The following is an 18,452-nucleotide window of genomic DNA, read 5'->3' on the forward strand; positions in this document are numbered from 1 at the left end:
TAAATGCTTAATAAATTAAGAGGAAAATAAAGGCAGAAATTGTGGCTGATGTGAGACATCAAGCAATTTTACTCAAAGGTCTTATCTGGAAAGGGAGTAAAATTTCCTAGTTCAAAGGATCTGTTTTTAATTCATTCATTCTCTTTTTGGCTGAGTCTAACTGCTGATAAACCAACCCACTGAGTTTTAAATTTGAATAATTATTATTTTTTTATTATTACTAGAAGATATATAGTCATCCTTGGTATCTGCAGCAATCATCTTCAAAAGTGAAGCATAAATATATCTTATATTTCAGCACTTCATTAAAAAGTGGGAAAAACATTACCTGGCCCCAGACATCTTTTTAGGCTACATATGATATTTGGGAAAGCTTGATTGACAGAGGTCCTTGATATTTTTGGTTAGCTGGAGGTTAGAGGTTGCAGGCGTGAGGAAGGAAATAATGACAAAGATATCAAACCTGGAAAGTATGTTTTTAGCGTCACTTACATTGTTTTGATGGGAAGAATAAAGTATACAAATAAATTTATGCCTCTAGAAATTGAATTGAATTGAAATTCTCTATTTTTCTTAGGAAAGGAAGAGAAAAGAGCTTCAGATGACCCTACAGGACAGAACAGATGTATGTGCAAAAGACATCATTTGGAAATTTAACAAGCCCATTTGTAACTAGAGAAATCAAAGAGTGGAGCAAAATCAACCCAAGTGGCTTAAATCTGGGCAAAAGCAAACCAAGAGAAAGTTTTGCTAGAACCTATGCTAGACCTTTCATGATTTTTTCTGGTCTGCGAATGTGTTCAGCAATGAGTGGGGTCATCTGCTGTGATGAGCTTTTTACTTCCTTTCACAGTCACTTCACTGGCTTATTGTTGTAACTGCAGGTCAGGCCGTCTCTGGAGAGACTTGGAACATTGGTGTGTCCATGACAACAGGGTGGAGGGGGTGTGGGGAGGGTGGATGCTCTGTGGGATGCTACCACAGAGTGGCTCTGCAAGAGTTTATTTTAGATGGTGGTGCAGAAAGAGTTAAGCAGAGTGAGGAGCCAAGAAAGAACAACAATTTTTAAGGGAAACAAAACCTGTCTTCTAAAAGAAGAACGGCATGATCAGTAGCAGAATCAGGGCATTGTCGGGCAGTGGGTGATGAGATATGAATTTCATCATGATTACATCTGAAATTCAGGGCCTGAAATAAACTCCTGGAAAGAAAGAATCCTGGGGGCGGGGGGGAGGGGGAAGGTGGATGGAGTAAGATAATAAAATCTACCACATAAACATCTATGTTAGGCTCATAAGATGGCCCCAGCCCATGCTGAGAGTGGTGACATAATTCTGAGGTGGAAAAAATCCCTACTATGGTTGGCATGTGTATGTGCCCAGTGAACAAACCCTAAGAAGAATTGAGAACTGGAACCTTCTGTACTTGAAGCGCTTTACATGCTGGGATGCGGTTGTAAACATATATGAATACACTGGTTTTACAACAAAGACCAAACACTTCTCAGGTCCTAAAGGCACTGGAGGAAGCTGGAGTCACTCTGTATTCCAATCCTCTTTAAAGATATGAAATCAAGGGCTGAGCCCGTGGCGCACTCGGGAGAGTGCGGTGCTGGGAGTGCGGCGACGCTCCCGCCGCAGGTTCAGATCCTATATAGGAATGGCCGGTGCGCTCACTGGCTGAGTGCCGGTCACGAAAAAGACAAAAAAAAAAAAAAAAAAAAAAGATATGAAATCAGTCTTGTCTCTAGAAGATATGAGTTAAGAAAAAAACTGACTTCAGGTATGCCAAAGACAACAGTTAGGAGAAGCAGAAATGTCTGTCACTATCATTTAGCCTCCAGATGCCACTAGAGAGATGACCATGGGGTTCTGGTATTTTCAAGTTAGCCTGAGACAGAAGAGAAGGCCTCAAAGGGAGGGGATGCAGAGCCGACGGAGAGAGAAGGACGCAGCGTGCTTCTGTCCACTGGACTGTGCTGGTGGTTTGCAGTCAGACCGAGGTCTACGGGGTGCATCAGAGTGACTTCAGTTCTTGATGCTGTACAGATGTGCTACACAGACATGGCTGTACTTGGCATTGCTATTGTCTGCCTTCCTCTACAAAACGCTCTCTATGCCTTGGTCTCATGAAGCGCTGTGATGGGAGTGTGGGGCAGGTGTCGTTATCTCTGTTTTACAAATGAGAAAACTGAAGCAAAAGGTGGAGTTTTGCTCATAGCTGAGCCACGGCAGGGCTGGGAGGGGAATCCAGATCTCTTGGCTCCATGCACCTCCTTAATCTTGGCCAGCAGAACGGGAACCATTTTTCAGCTTGGGTTTGTCTTGACAGGACACCAGCGTGAATGAGGTTCGTCATAGGACAGGTATTGGGAGCATGGGCTTTGCAGTCAGAAGGCCTGGGACCAGTCTCCCACCTCCTACGTGTGGACCTTGGTTTCCTCATCTTTATAATGGAGAGTTTGAATTATAGCTTTAAACTTCCTTCTGGTTTTAAATTCTGTGACCATGACATCTTGTCCTATTCCAGTGCTCACTCTTTCATCTTCCCCGCTCCGTGTTGCCATTATTTCATCTGAATTAATGTTCTTCCTTTCAGAGCTGATTTGTAAGACTTCCATTTTGCATTCTTCCTCTCAGCCCAGTGACTCATACTATTCCATTACAGATATTTCGGCTGGAGCATTTAGTTCTTTCCTTTGAAACTTCCTGCTGGGCAGCTATTCAAAATGTCCTATATTCTGCTGACAAATCCAAGGCGGGTCTTGCTGATTAGCAAAGAACAGATGTTGTTTCCATGCCTCCTCTCCCTCATGTTAAAAATAGGGAAAGAATGCAAATAAAAATGCAACTGATATATAGTCTCCTTGTGAAAATGCCTTTAAAACTTGCGCAAGAGATGCTGGCAGCCTTCAGGAATGGCCTTACAATTTGACAGATGTTTTCATTTTGGCTGGCATTCTGAGTCCCTGGAGAACTTCTTGACTGGAGTTTTGAGATTCCCCAAAGTATTCTTTTTCCTTCTCTCTTCTTCCATTGGGGATTGGTAAATAATCTCACCCAACTTGTTTTCTTTTAAAATTGATACCACAGCTATTGCTAATAGAGTGAATAGAGCTCCTTCAAATAAGTACCAGGTGAGAGTCTGTGTTTTTAGCTTAGCTCAGATTGCAAGAGGCACTTTTTCTACATGGTCAAATGGACGCTCTGATAGTAAGGTGATAGCAGGCATGAGAAGTGCTGATTCAATGAGGGGTAACTTGGTTACTCTCTAGTTTTGCTTCTTTTGGCTCTTTCCTTCTCTATTTTTCCAAATTTAATTGTTCACTCAGGGATGGTTTGCCTTGTTTTAAGCTTCTTCCCCCTCCTGACCCTCTGCTGTCCCCCACACCCAGCAGTTGGACCTGGTGCACAGCTGCATCGCCTAATGGTTTGCACTGGAGAATCTCGACAGTGGCTTCCTCCCCAAGGGCCACGGAAAACATCTGGGCACATTGTCTGCAAATGACAAGAGAAGGAGTTTGGCAAAACACAAACACGAGACAGCCTATTCGAGGGAGCACGTGGTAGCAATCAAGGCAAGGGGGCTTCTTAATTTGATTTTGAGATTCCTCCCTCACTTCCCACACACTTAACATGAAAATCTAATGTTCTGCTTAAGAGATAATTTTTTCTTAGAAATCAGTTATGTGGGCCCTCTACAAAGGAAAGTAATTTCAAAGTTAGCCTGGAAACAACTTGCACGAGGGTTTGGTGGATAGGGGCTTCTGAAAGAATAAGAATGATTAGATATCTGATTCTAACGCTGGAAATGTAGGTGCAGCAAGTGAACACAGAGGGTAAGTGCAGAAATGACTCCACAGAACTTCTGTGCAAGGTTCTCAGAGCCTTCTAGTTTATTTGATTTTATTTAAAAGCAAAATAAAATTTAAGATCCTATCACTAATTATTACTCAGACTCTGAAGGCCTTTCTAAGAAACATTTCCCTCAAATGATCTTCAAGTAAGTCGAATTGAGCCCTCGATTAATGACAGGTTTTACATTAGCTTCTAATCTTAATACAGGAAAATCTGATCCATTATTCTACAGCAGTCTTTAGAGGAATAAGACAGAAATCTCAAAACTTACTGATTGGCAACCCATCCCACTGGGGAGTTCCATCCTGAAGGTCCCTACATTTGTTAAGCCAAGTGTGTAAGGACTGCTTCCGTGGTAGGCTCCTCTGCAGAGAAATACAGTGGTAGGATGGGATTAAGTTCATTTTTCTTTGATCACTGGCCTGTGGACCACTGAGCAGGACAAAAGAGAAAATCTATGAAGGGCTATGGAGGTGAAATAGAGCCGTTAACATTCAATGCCGAAGATTTCTAAGAACTCTTCTAAGTCTATGTCACAGGTGAGTGTATTTATCTTTTCTACTGGTGCCATAGATTTGAAATTTTGAAAGAAAATTTGGAGACCATCTGGCCAAGAACTCTGACCTTAGGACCTTCTCTACCCTGTTACTCTAAAGTAATGAAAAAGTAAATTTTAAAAAAAGTAAATTAAAAAAGTAAAGTAAATTAAGTAATCTTTTAGCAACATGCTAGAAATTATAGGTTCAACAAGTACTAGTCTTCAAAGTACTCGCCTTGGGAAGCCAAATATCTTTTTCTGTGATGTAGCTATTGCCCAACACCTTTTTTCAGTCATATAGTTAGTGTGTGTATTTCACAAGAGTTTGTCTACACAGAATTATGAATGAAATTAATTCCACAAAATTGTATGGTTAAAAATGCTTAAAATGGCAATCCTTACATTATATACATTTTATCACAATGAAAAAAATGGAAAAAAAAAAGAGTTTGGAAGAAATTACCAATAAAGTTTTATGAACTAGAATTTACATTGTGGAAACATTTTTGATTACAGAGTCATGTATTTTATATAGATTGATTATATACATTGTAATTTATATTCTCTCTATATTTTTATGTTCATTAAGTGAACTATATTTTTAAATGTTTTGTCCATTTAATCTGCATTTTCTAACATATTTTGCCCAACATCTTTAGGGATTTCTCTTTAAGTGCCTTAGAAGCCACCTTATTCGGCATGTAAGACACACAGGTTTGATTTTGTTTCTTTCAAACCTGAACCAGTCATATTTAGTATAAATCATCTTCATCACCAGTCTTGATTTAAATGAGTTTTGGCAGTTCTCCAAATCAAACTCACCCGTAAATAAGGGTTTAGAACTATTAAGACTACTCAAAAGAACAGCTATAGGGCCAGCCACTTAGCTCAGTTGGTTAGAGCACAGCCTTGTAACAGCAAGGTCACAGGTTCAGATCCCTGTATCAGCCAACCACCAAAAATAAAAAAAAGACACATGAGTTGAACCCCAGCAGCACCATAACACCATAAGTGCTTCAAAATAGATCAATACTTATCTGGAAATGCATACTTGGGAATGTTATTCAGGTAAAACATCAATCACAGCTCTTTATTGCCATTTTTCTTTGGTAGCAAATGTTTCCTTATGTCTGTAATAACTGCATGCTCATTTTATATGGAATGAGCATTGGATGTGCTGATAAGGATAAAATAAAATCTCCTTTTCAATTTAGACAGAACTAAAGGCCAGACAGGTTCAAAAATGAGACTACTTCATTTTACCAACTTTTATTATGTTACTCCTATTTTTTACATAAACCTTGTAAGAATCTGTTTAAATGTGTTGTATAAAATTACCCAAAGTTGGCAACTGTGAGCAAAATTCTTTGTTTTCTATTATTTTTAATGCTAATATAGCCATCAGGGGTCTATAATTAATCTATTAAATTACTGATTCTCAAAAGTCACCTGCAGGAGCAGATATATACATAGATATGTATGTATCCTCTGAGCCCAAAGAGAATAAAAGGTGAAAAACCAGTGCAGCTGGAACTATGAGATAAGTCCACGGCTTCTTATCATGAGAAGAAATTAAAATGGGCACAGTGTCACGCAGTAGAGCCTTGATCTTCTCTGTGTAAACAGTTATTTACCGCTTGGTCTATGTTGTAGTCCATACTACATCTTCAAAGTTAAAAACCTGTCATGTGGCCTTCTCTTTAATTCCACAGAAGGATCTATGACACAATGAGGACTCAAGCTGTTTGTAACCCCTCCAGGGACCCCTTTCTTGGGTCAAGCCAATTTGGATGAAGTTATCCAGTCATAAAATTCATTTGACTGATGATGCCCTAAAACTTAAAATTAGAAAAATACCGCTGGGGAAAACCCCCACCCCCTCCAGGCTACAATTTAAAGACACACATTTAGTATTGGGGAAAGTCAGTGTGACTGGAGTTGACTCTTCCAGGGTGTGACTACCTGAAGGAAATGATGTCTGTATGATCTGAGTGTGCTCTCGCCATCAGCATGGCCAGGTCGTTGGCTTCTGAGCCGCTGTTTGTCATGAAAATGACCTAGAGGGAAAAGAAAGACACATGGCCTCATGCTTTAATTTATTTCTTCATTACCCAATTTATTCAAAATTGCTAAAGACCATGTGTCCAACCTCTGATTATTAAGGAGAGTTCCCTACAGACCAGCTTGGGTTATCTAGCATTCCCATCATTTAATTACTATACCAGTATTAATTCTGCAGCCCTTCACTGAGTGCCTGCTACATGCCAGACATACAAAAATGGCAAGAGATTTGTCCCAACTGTGAAACATTCTGGGTTTTCATTGGCTTTATAGGGGTACTTCAAAAAGTTTGTGGAAAAATAGAATTAAAAGATAATGCAAATCTACCAGTGAACTTTTTGAAGTTCCCTCAGATTTGATGCTCTGTAAAATGCTGAGATGGGGAGGTTGGTTGAGGGCACACAGGGGTTAGTGGCCGAGTGGATCTGAGGATCGACTGTCTTGGCTCCTGATCCTAACCTACCCTGCCTGATTCAGGAGGCTTGGAACGAGGCAGGCCCTGTGACCCTGCAATCCCAGAGGGTGTCCCAGCCTTTCTGTGTTGTATGTGTGAATCCTGAGAAAACAAACAAACGAACAAAAATGCAGCTCAGTCTGGACACAAGGATGCGGACAACTGTTCTCCCATGAATATCTGGGACTGAAGTTAGGTTGGGGCTATTCTGAGTTTCTTCATCTATCTAGATACTATAGATAATCAAGTAAAATAATGATAGCTAATACCAGGTACTGGGCACCATTGTAGGTACTTCATACATGTTAACTAATTTCCTGTGTAAATACAAATCTCAGCCAACATTTTAACATTTCAATTCAGTTTAAACATTCAATTATTTCAGATGCAGGAAAGTATCTCATGGAGCAAAAATATCTAAGTGCATTTAAGCCCAAATGAACTGAATGGCATTTATAAAAAATGGCTCCACTCTTTGCAAATAAAGAAATGCAAATAACTTGGCAGAGGGGCTGTGGAGCAAGGAGATGAAGCCCTCCTGAGGACACAGATGAGAACGTCGGGAGGACTGGGGTTCTCGGTGAGTGGCTTCTGCAAAGATGTGGGGAGGAGCACAACCAGGGAGGGGCAGAGGCTCAGAGATGATGCAAGTGAGCATTGTCTTGTGTCACCAGTGATTCATAAGTCCCTTTCTTCTACGTGACTGCTTTCAGATGCAGCTATCAGCTCACCATTAAGATGTTCAATGCGCAGACCAAATTCTCTGCCTATATTTCCGATTCCTAGGGCAGCTCCCCTGGGATCGTGAGACTCCTGTTCCTTTGAGCTGGAAACATCCTACCTTAAGAGGCTCAGGAAGAAGTGCTGAAAGCTTCTCTGCATATTCGTGGATTGGAGGGTGGAAGAAGACAGAACTTGTGTGCCACAGGCGGCTGAGCTGCTTTTGTGCCACTGCGTTTACCTTTCTGGATGAACAGGAGAGCAGAGTTACCCATACTGCCAGGGCACGTCCCTCCAACCCTCACACTGGCCACTGGACTCAAACATGCTGCTTTTCCTCAAAGAGTTTCAAGAGGCAGATTTCACCCACACTTGAGAAAAAACTTCTCTGACCACTAGAGGTGTTCAGCGATGGGATGTGTTGCCTCCACAGATAATGAATTCCTCTCCAAGAGAAGTGTTCAAAAGGAGACTCAGTGCTTGTCTGCGAGGGATTTTAGAAAAAAAATTCTTAGTTCAGGAGGGGATTTGGGCTTAGAATTTCTTCTCACTGTGTTTTCTGATTGATAATCATCCTTTGAACAGTTTGAAAAACAGAAATGACTACATGTCAGCCTGCGTGTCTTCCCATTTCATTTCTCTAAAGAACTATAACTCCATGAAGCACGTGAACAAAAAACAACAGTTTCTCTTCAGAGGAGATTCCAATATCTGGGTCCAAGCAGTGGTCAGTGTTGATGAACATTTTGTAGCTATGAAACCACATGCTTGGAAGGATCAGGCCAACCTTACAGCATCAGAAGGTTCATCTTGAGGGATAGTAGGAACTAGGGGTAGATAGATACGTGGGACCTGACTAGGAAGGCCTTGAAAAGACAGGCCAAGGTGTTTGAACTTGGTCTAAAGGATAGCAATTGCTAAAGTTTGTTACACACATTCATTATTAATATCTTTTACACCAAAAAAAGAAAAAAAAATCAGTTCAGTGGGTGTATAATTTTGAGAAATACCAGATCAAACAGATTTTTTTTTACTGCAGGATTTGTTGTACCTTTAATAGGCTAATGTGCACTGTTCCTCTCCAGGAGGGAAATATAGTTTAAAGTGTTTCTCAAACTTGTTTTCTCACAGGAACTTTTCCCCTGGAAATGCTCCTGTGATGGGGGTTCCATGACTTTTATGTTAGAAAGTTGTAAATTATCAGTAAACTCTTAAAAAGAAGAGACACTTGACAAAAGCATTGTTTGGTAAAATAAATGTGAGAGCCACGTGAAGGGCTAATGCAGAGAGGAAGACCAGTAACGCAGAGGCCAGCTAGGTGGTCCAGGTGGCCTTCCAGGTACGTGAGGAGAAGGGCTTCTACAAGACTGGTGTTAGTGGGAGGTGGTGGGAAAGGGGCTCGTAGGAAAGGCATTGCAGTGGAGGGAAAACTGGCTCTTGGCATCAGGTTGGCTATGGGGAATCAAAGATGACGTCAACATTCTTGCCCGGAATGCTGGGGATACCCTAGGATTAGTTGAGAAATACAACCAGTTTTCTAGTTTCCCAGCTCTTAGTAGAGGACTTTCCCAGACTAGGTGGTTCATAAGTGCTCCTTGAATAAATGAATATGTGAATAGAAACAGTTTTGTGGAGATGATGCATTTAGTCTTAGAAATGTTGAATTCGAGTTGATGGTGGAACATCACAGGGCAGGGGGAAATACAGGGCTCTTAATGCCCACACTGGGTTAATTATTAGAGTTATTATTGTAGCTTGGTGAGGGCCCAGGGCTGAAGATATAGAGTTGAGTTATGCTGTTGAAATGTAGTAACTAAATGAACTACATTTCATTTAGAGGTGAGAAGATGGGGTGGGACCAGTTATATGGTGGGAAATAATCAGAGAGGAAGGGAATAAAGAGAGAAGAGCAGAGGGCAAAGGAATAAGCTGGGGACACCCAAGTTAGGGGGTCAGATGGAGCTCAGGGGAAGCACAAAAGTCGTGAAAGCCAGTAAGAGGGGTCAAATAACAGGGACAGTGTCAAATGTTACTGGGAGCATTCAATGAGAGTGTTTAAAATTGTTCTCTACTCCACTTTGCTCTACTTCTTTCATGCATGTTCATTGTATATTTTAAGTTGCATCTGAAACTTATTTTCGATGCTCTTTGGGACCTTGCATGGGGCCAGTGCCTGCTAAAGGAGGAGGAGAAGGCAATGGGAGGAGAAGGTGAGAGCTGGGCCCAGAGGCACAACCCACCCCTTAGTTTCTGACAGCTGCTAGGGGGGAGACCCTCTGCTTCCTGCTTTGACAAAGGGCCTTGCTATGGGTTAAATGTGTCCCCCAAAGTTTCACCTATTGGACACTTAATCCCCACTATAATAGTGCTAAGAGGGTGGGAAATTCTATTATGGTGGTTGAAAAGTGGGGCCTTGAATAGGTGATTAGATTGTGAGGACTGTGCCCTCGTGAATGGATTGATTTGTTCACGGAGTAATATGTTGATGGTTTAATGGGTGTTCATGGGTGTGGTTCCGATGGCTTTAAAAGGAGAGCAAGTGAGGAGCTTAGCTCTCTCCTGCTCAGCCATTTACCACGTGACATCCTGATCACCACGAGACCCCATAGAGAGCTCCCACCAGAACAAGACCCTCACCAGATGTGCTCCCTGGACTGTGGACTTCCCACAATCTGAACTATAAGAAATAAATTTTATTTCTTTATAAATTACCCAGTTTCAGGTGTTTTGTTATATGCAACAGAAATGGACTAATACAGGCCCAAACCTATTCAACTTATCTTAGACTTGCTCCTTTATTTTTTTCCCACTTACTGTGAGTTTTATTGGTCATATTATTAAAGACAGGACAGAGTAGATATTAAAATGAGATGGCTTCATGGAAACTAAAAGAACCACACGAGAACACGCCAAGGGCATTTGTGTGGGTGAATTGATGCTCCATGCATGCTGTGGACAATCTCAAGATAATTGATCCATACATTTCCAAGTGAATTTCCAGCTAGGATTATATCTGTCTCCTATTTGTTCTTTCCTCATCCATCTCTCAGAATCCATGAAGAAGATCCCCCGACTGGAAGTTATTTCTCATCTCTCATCATCCCCCACCACACACCTGTCCCTGGGTTTCTTGATACCCACCTGCCTTTTCCTTCCTTTCTGCCTTTTCCTTAGTGCCTTCCTCTCTTTGGAAAGCTGTTACTAGACAAACACACACAGAAACACTGCCATCACATGGCACATGCCACACTGCCTGGGCAATGACAGTGACAAAAGCTAGCACTGTCGAGAAAAGAGAAAGTGCAGCGTCCAGATTTTTAACCTGGGAAGTAGTGAGGAATATGTCAGCCACAATCTGTAGGAGACATTTTTTAACCAGGGTAAGCAAGTGAAGGGTTCTGAGTCACTAACGTGATTGTTTTCGCTATATTTTTCTGGAGTGGAAAATCTCCGGGTTTTAAGGATACTTACGGGTGGCAATGACCAACACTGACAGTGACAATCCCGGAAAAGAAATCCAGGTATCTGTTTCCCTCAGAATCAAACAGCCACTGCATGTGCCCCTGGTGGAGAAGCAAGGGCTCCTGGAAGTACGCCGTCACCACTGGAGAAAGGTGTTGCTTATGGATCTGCAGGACGCGGTTGTAGGTGAGGGACTGTGGATAGACAAGACTTACAATCTCTCTTCTCTTTATCTGCACATTTCCTACCAGATCAACAGTGGTCAATGTCAGCGCCATCTTCCCAGTGAACTGACAGAGGGTGGCTGCCCTGTAGAGGCTCACAGGTGGGTGTGTTTGCCCAGTGTCCTTGTAAGAAATCAAAGCCCTTCCTCTCAAGTAGGTGAGATTAGTTTTTGTGGCCTTTCAATCCCTTTCTAGATCAAACATGAAGAAGGGGGCTGGAATTTCACCTCTCTATGAAAAGTCTTGGTTTTGAGTTGATTTCAGCTATGAAAAAAAAAAAAAGAACTTTGGAATTAAGTGTCTGAACTAGTAAGTAATGGTCTGAACTAATAAGGTGCTTTTGTTCCTCTAGTTTTTTGTTTTTCTTTGAGGAAAAAAAAAGTGCTGGTGGTGTTTGTGTCTTTAATTATAAAATCTCTCCCAATATTTCTCTTCTTTGTGGGTCCCTCCTGATTACCTATTAATTCCACAATTTCTAACCTGTGAATATTATGTAGAATAAAGGAGTTGCTGTGAAAGAGACAGCGAGAGAGAGAGCAAGCCAGCCCGATCTTTATTAGTCTGAGAACGAAAAGATAACTTTATAATTTTTGGTGGAAGACTCAGGAAGGTCAGATTATGCATTGCCATATGAGTCATTCAAAATGGCAACAACATTTTTTTTAAAGCAAATGTGCGCTGTCACACCTGTGAGGGGTGTGTGTGTGTGTAAACATTGCCCTGTGATACATACATTGTCATGTATAGTCTCTTGTACTCTTCATCTCTCTGTCTCTCACACACAAGCAAACCAGTTCATACTCTAGTATAAATGGAATAAGAGGGTTTCAGATGTTCCCAATGACTTAAGGAATAGAATATCTGGGATGGGATAACTTAGTGACAAGCAGAGCCATTTATAGGTAATTCTTAAGGAAACAATTCATTGTGATGTCCCAAGAGGAACTCCCTCTTTGGATTTTCCTAAACCCTTGCATCTTACCTGGTATCTTTCGGGCGTGAAGTCACATGGAGGCATTGTGGGTTTTGTATGAAGACTGAGTCTGGTTACAGATGTCCAGGGAGCATCTGCTGAAAGTGAAGTGAGTTAGGATCCTCAACTAAGTATGACACAGGTCTCTGTGAAAACCACCTATAGTTACCTGAATCCAGGTCCTCAGGCAATTTCGTTTATTTCTCAGTTTTCTAAAAATCATTTTAATGAGCCTTTAGTCACAAGCGTGGGAAGCTCAGTTCAGGCAGAGTCCCCATGCCGCTCCCTGCCCATGTTGATTCTCTCGACAAAACGTCTGCTAATGCAGCGTGGCGTTGCAGTCCATCCTCTCTGTTAATAGAAATGCCTTCTAGGCTCTGAGCAGCCTAGTGCCTAAATCCCAGTGTGTTGCCCAATGCCTGGTATCTGGTTGGCTCCCAATACACATGGAATTAATGGCTGCTGACAATTCTTGTAGGGAATGAGAAGAGAGAGATCTGAAGACAAAACCTCCTCCCAAAACGAAGGCTGCGGACACAAGACCATGAGAGAGAAAAGAGAAGCTGAACCACAAGAATCATGAAATATTTGGAGTAGATGGAACCTTAGATTTTTTTTTTCAAAATACTCTTTTTATAGATGAGAAAGCAGCCTAAAGTGGTAAATAATTTGTTACCATGATAGTGAGCTGAAGAACAAGAGCAAAACTGCAAGTTTCTGACCCCAGCCCAGTGCTCTTTCTTGCTCATTCATTGCCACTTTTACCCGGCGCAGACCTTGACCTCTATGGCAGAGGGATGGAATAATGGAATTAGAATATCAGAGCTGGAAGAGGTGTCTAGAGACCTTATAAGTACTCTTAGGAAAGAATGCTCCTATGGTTGAAGACTCAAGTTCAATATCGAGATAATTTTACAGGTGGAGAGAGCTAAGGAAATGAGGTCTCCTATTCAGCATGAAGGAGTGAATGAATGAATGAAACGTTGGTGTTTTGTGTGGCTATGAAGACACAGTCCTGAGGACCACAGTGAACAATCGTGCTTTTCACTAAAGCTGGAAAGTAACAGTTCTGTATACATCTTCTTTCAAAGAGATCTTATTCACTTTTCTGCTCTAAATAATCACTAATGTCATTAATTTGCTCTTACTTTAAAAGCAAGTGTTTTTTGGCTACCCATGGATAGAAATGACCAAAAAAAAAAAAAAAAAAAAAATGACAGCTGAAGTTTTCTGAGAATTTCACCTTTTGGAAAGCTTTTCATTGTGTCTTTCTGCATTTTTGTTCTGAGATGAAAAAAAAAGTTCCGAGTGTTTCTTAGAATTCAAAATCTCTTCACTTTTTCAGTCTCATTTTCCTACCTGCAAAATTGGAGCTGCTCGTTGAGAAAGCTGTAAGCTCTTTTGACTGGAAGGTTATAGGAATTATGAAAGTAGGCTGGAAGGGGGGGGGGAAGAGAGTTAGAGAGAAAGACTTGATGGAGAAAAGCCTGAATTTTGAACAAGCAGCTTCACTCATTCATTCATTCTTTCATTCATTCATTCATCAAAGTGGTAAGTATATGATGGTGGATTGAGGGTTCCAAATGAAATATATAAAATCATGCCTGATGGAAGGAAGGAAATAAGGAAGGAATAGAGACAGATAGCAAGCAAGCAAGTAGGAAAAAGAATTAGTCAATATGTGGAATAAATCTAGATAATACCTCAAAAATCTATTGCCTGTCATACCACTCCTTTCAATAACAACCAGAACTCAAAAATAATAGTAATAATCATGATAATTGATGGGCAAAATGTAATAAAAATTCTTTGGTTTTCATTATTTACCAGAAAAAATTTAAAATATAAATATCTAGATAGTTGCATGTATTCTTTATTCAAAATAGCCTATGTCTTGAGGATGACATAAGAGTTGAAGTCTAATAAAGCTCTTCTTGGGTATTTAGAAATTGAGTGTGTGCGTATATCCATATGAGTGCCTGTGTGTTTGAAAAGGGAGTTTGAGATGGGTGGGGTGGAAGAAGAGACAACTGAGATTTGGGTTATAAAACTGAATCCCAGGCCAGGTCTATTTCTGAACAGGCATTTTTGTTTCTTTTTATTGTTTTAACTAATCTGATGTTGCCTTTTTAGGCTAAACACAGATGACAGCTAATCATTTTCATCCAATTTACTAATTTCCACTTCAATTTACATGGACAACTTATTTAAAGATGGGATTCAATCTGGAGAACAACATCACTCTTGTATAATAAATGCCAAGTGGGTAACTAGACTTAATTTCCCAGCTGCCTAATTCTCAGAGAGTTTCACAGCAAAGTCACCTTAACTTTTTTTCCTCCCCCCACCCTCACATACATCATAATATCAAAAAGAGAAAAACTGTTAGGCAAGGTGAGTGAGAGAGATCAATTTTTGTAGGCATTTGGAAGTTCAAGGGGAAATTCTATTAGTAATAAGAAAGATTTTTCTAACATCCACAACCAGTTTTCAACTCAGAGGAAGTACTTATCCAGGGCTTTCTCAATCTTTTTTTTTTTTTTTTGACCGGTAAGGGGATCGCAAACCTCGGCATGGTGTGGTCTGCACCACGCTCAGCCAGTGAGCGCACCGGCCACCCCCATACAGGATCCAAACCCGCGGCCTTGGCGCTATCAGCTCCGCACTCTCCCGAGTGAGACACGGGGCCGGCCCTCAATCTTTAAAATTAAAAAGGTTATGTACACAACGGACACAGTGTAATTTCTTAAAATGCTAATTATGTCTCATTTCTGTATAGCATCTTAGGTAACTTTAAAAAAACTTGTCATATTGGCATCTCTTTTGATACTTAGGAAAAGAAGATTTTATCATCCATCCACCTTAGCGCCAAAGCAGGGACATTAAATGTGAGGCCTTGGCAGTTTTAAGGGCTCCTCACAGTGTGGGGGGTTTGAGGCATCCCTGCACGTGGAGGCCTGTTGAAACTGTCAGGGCCTGGATGTTGAGGCGTAGGGGTTGGTTGGGGGAGAGATTTTTTTCTTATCTCTCCCTGCTCTGGTGCTGCCACCTGTCAGACTCAAGAGCAGATTCTTTTCCCTTCATAAACCGTTCCCAGGTCTGCAAGAAGTTGCAGAGGACATGCGTCACTGCAGTTTTGTGTCCTCCAATCCCTGCCATGATACATAACACCCCTGTTTCTCTGGGAGGAATCACTTCTGCCCCATTGTGTGTGCTCTGAGCGATGGGATAATTAGTACCAGGTGCCTGCTTCCCGCCAGCATAGCCCCTATGCTGCTCCTACCAGTTACTGCTCCTCCTGCCTTGGCTTCCCCTCATGCCCAATCCTGCCCACCTCCTCTGCCTCCTGTCCATTATTTCAGTCTCTGTGTCCATTATTTTCAGCTCTGCCTGTGTGCCTTCATATCCTTCCAATATAGGCCCATTTGCTTATAAAAGTGGAGGCCTCCCTTTGGGGCTAATTTTAATTTTTTTCTAGAAAGGCTTTGCTGGAGTCTTGGGAAATTTCTCAGCTGGAAATAGGCATTATTGAGCATCCATTTGCCCTCCCGTGCACGACTCCTTTGTGGGAGAGAAAGCATATGTTAGGAAAATGGTCCATTGGAATACATACCCCACTAATAGATCTGCAACATAACCAGCACCATCTTAGACAAGCCCAAGTACAAAATGGCGCCATCCACCTCCTCCCTTCCCCTCCCCTCCCCCGTTCTCTTTTACAAGAAGCCTCATGGTTTCAGAGAAAATGAAACTTTCAGCATTTCCGCTTGTGCAGAACTCTCCTTTTCCATGACCTAACTTAATCCCATCCGGAATTACATCACCCAGCTCTTGGCGCCATCATACCAATATAAGCTCCCACTGCCCTAGGTGAGCTGCTGTCTTCCATTTTGAAGGCAGCCCCGGGCTGACCCCTGCCACTTTCAGGGCAGCCCAGCAGATTCTCTTCCTTTAATAAAGCTTGAACAGTACCCGGCATCTAAGCTCACTTTCTTTCATTATGGTGCTGAAACCCGGGAAGGGTTTTGGTTGACATTGTGGATGGTCCCTCTCTCTTGGGGTGATTGGCCCTCAGCCGCCCTTCTCAGACCTCCTGAAACTGGGTACACTCGGGACTCTCCTTTGCCATTTCAGATCAACGCATCCAACATCGGCCTCAATTCAGGGTGAATCAGCGGGTCAGTCCCATCTCGTCTCAGGTTCCCCTGACCCACTCTGTCATTCTCGAAGCCCAGGTGCCTGGCCAAGGGAAACTTTCTCGTGCCCCCCAGCTATTGGAGGACGCTTCATTAGCTGGTTGGTGGCTTCTCACTCAAAGAGAGGATGCACACCAAGGAGGATGCTCCTTGGTGGCATTCTTCTTCTACCAGGACTGCCCATTCCCTTTCTCACCCTCTACATGGGATCCCCACAATCCAAACCTCCGCACTCTACTGTGCTCTGCGTTCTACACCTCTGAGCCGTCTCCTGGCCAACTTCTTGGCCTCCAGGGAGACATTAAAACTCGAATGCCTCGTTACAATGGATCCCAGTGGCCACAGGATGGCACTCTCGATTTAGATACTCTCAGAGATTTAGACAATTTTTGTCACCAGAATGGCAAAGGCTAGAGAGATTCCTTGTTCAGGCCTTCTCCTGTCTCTGAACGCGTTCTTCTCTCTGTTAAAACTGTCCTATGTCTCAAATTCTCCAACCTCATGCCTGACCTCCCTTTCCGGACTCGGATTAATCTTTTAATCTGTCAGACTACTCTGTTCCCCGTACGGGCCACCTCCATACACTCCAAATCCTTCGCCAGCCTTTCCGCCTTTTCCCTCTCTTCCCCACACCTGGTCTCGAGACGCTTGTCCTCAGCCACCCAACCCCTCTCTTTCTTCCCCTTCATCAGGTAACAACCCCGCCTCAGCTCCAGCTCCTTTATACCCCCTCTGTGAAGTGGCTGGGACAGAGGGACTATCTGAGTTCATGTTCCCTTTTCTCTTTCAGACCTTTCCCAACTTGAAAAACGGGATCTCCAGGATAACATGATCACACACCTACTTCGTGGCCTTCCAAAGGCTACTCACAAGTCAGTCGATTATGACAAGCTTAGAGAAATCACACAGAGATCCACTGAAAATCCCAGTGAGTTCCTAACCTGCCTCTCTGAGGCTTGACATGAATACACACATGTAGACCCAAACTCCCCCCGCAGACATGGCCCTCTTACACTCTCATTTCATTACCCACTCAGTCCCTGATATTCAAAAAACTATAAAAGAGATCAGGCTAAATACCAGCTCCTGGCTAATGCCATCCGTGGCTCACATACTCCAAAGCTGGCTGCCTCAAGAGGCAAGCCACCTGAGAACTGCTTCAAATGAGGTCAACTGAGCCACTGGGCATGAGTATGTCCCAATCCATGGCCCTCTCCAGGGCCCTGTCCTCACTGCAAACAGCCAGGTCACTGGGGGATTGACTGTGCCACTCGCCAGAGAGGGAGTGGCCCAGTCCCCAACTCACAGCCTTTTGGCTTCACGGCCATCCCTACTGGAGCTTCTTGGCTTTGCCCAGGAGGAGGACTGATGATGCCCAGGGCCTGAGGCCCCCATGGAGATCACCATGCATGAGCCCAGGATAACTTGCTTCGAGGCAGGTAAGCCAATCTCTTTTGTCATTGATACAGGGGCCATTTACTCTACCCTTCCTGAATATGCAGGACCAACAACCCCATCCTCTATCACAATAGTAGGGGTCATGGGATCAGAATACTGCCCAAGATCACTCAATCCCTTTCCTGCATCCTACAACACACCCAATTCACACATAAATCTTTAATAATGCCTCAATGCCCAGCCCCCTTACTGGGATGGGACATTCTTTTCAAATTCAAAGCTACTCGTACCCTAAACACTGTAACTCCAGCTACAAGACTCCTGTTACAGGCTGCCCCAGACCTGGCCCCTGAGGCTTCCACCTTCCCTTTCCCCTCAGACAGCGTTTATCTCTAGTATGGGACACTTCTTCTCGCTCCATTGCTACGCACCATTCCCCTATCCTTGTTAAATTGCAGAACCCCTCTTTGTTCCCTGATGTCCCACAGTACCCCATCACTAACAAACACCTAATAGGCTTAAAACACATCATACACAAACTCCTTCTCATCTCTCACGGCCTACCCACT

The 18,452-nt window shown here is 42.6% G+C and overlaps 1 protein-coding gene across 1 annotated transcript in view; it reads right to left on the minus strand.

Moving 5' to 3' along the window:
* The window catches only part of AGXT2 (alanine--glyoxylate aminotransferase 2), a 48,368-nt gene that overhangs the window by 17,658 nt on the left and 12,258 nt on the right, over positions 1-18,452 (minus strand). The window contains exons 2-7 of the mRNA XM_063087788.1: positions 12,299-12,384; positions 11,102-11,286; positions 7,752-7,875; positions 6,358-6,452; positions 4,129-4,222; positions 3,404-3,497 (exon numbers count right to left, since the gene is read on the minus strand). Of these exons, the coding sequence (XP_062943858.1) occupies positions 3,404-3,497; positions 4,129-4,222; positions 6,358-6,452; positions 7,752-7,875; positions 11,102-11,286; positions 12,299-12,384 (678 nt within the window). The remainder of the gene's footprint in view (positions 1-3,403; positions 3,498-4,128; positions 4,223-6,357; positions 6,453-7,751; positions 7,876-11,101; positions 11,287-12,298; positions 12,385-18,452) is intronic.

The sequence above is a fragment of the Cynocephalus volans genome, chromosome 2 (genome assembly GCF_027409185.1).
Source record: "Cynocephalus volans isolate mCynVol1 chromosome 2, mCynVol1.pri, whole genome shotgun sequence".
Classification (NCBI taxonomy): domain Eukaryota; kingdom Metazoa; phylum Chordata; class Mammalia; order Dermoptera; family Cynocephalidae; genus Cynocephalus; species Cynocephalus volans.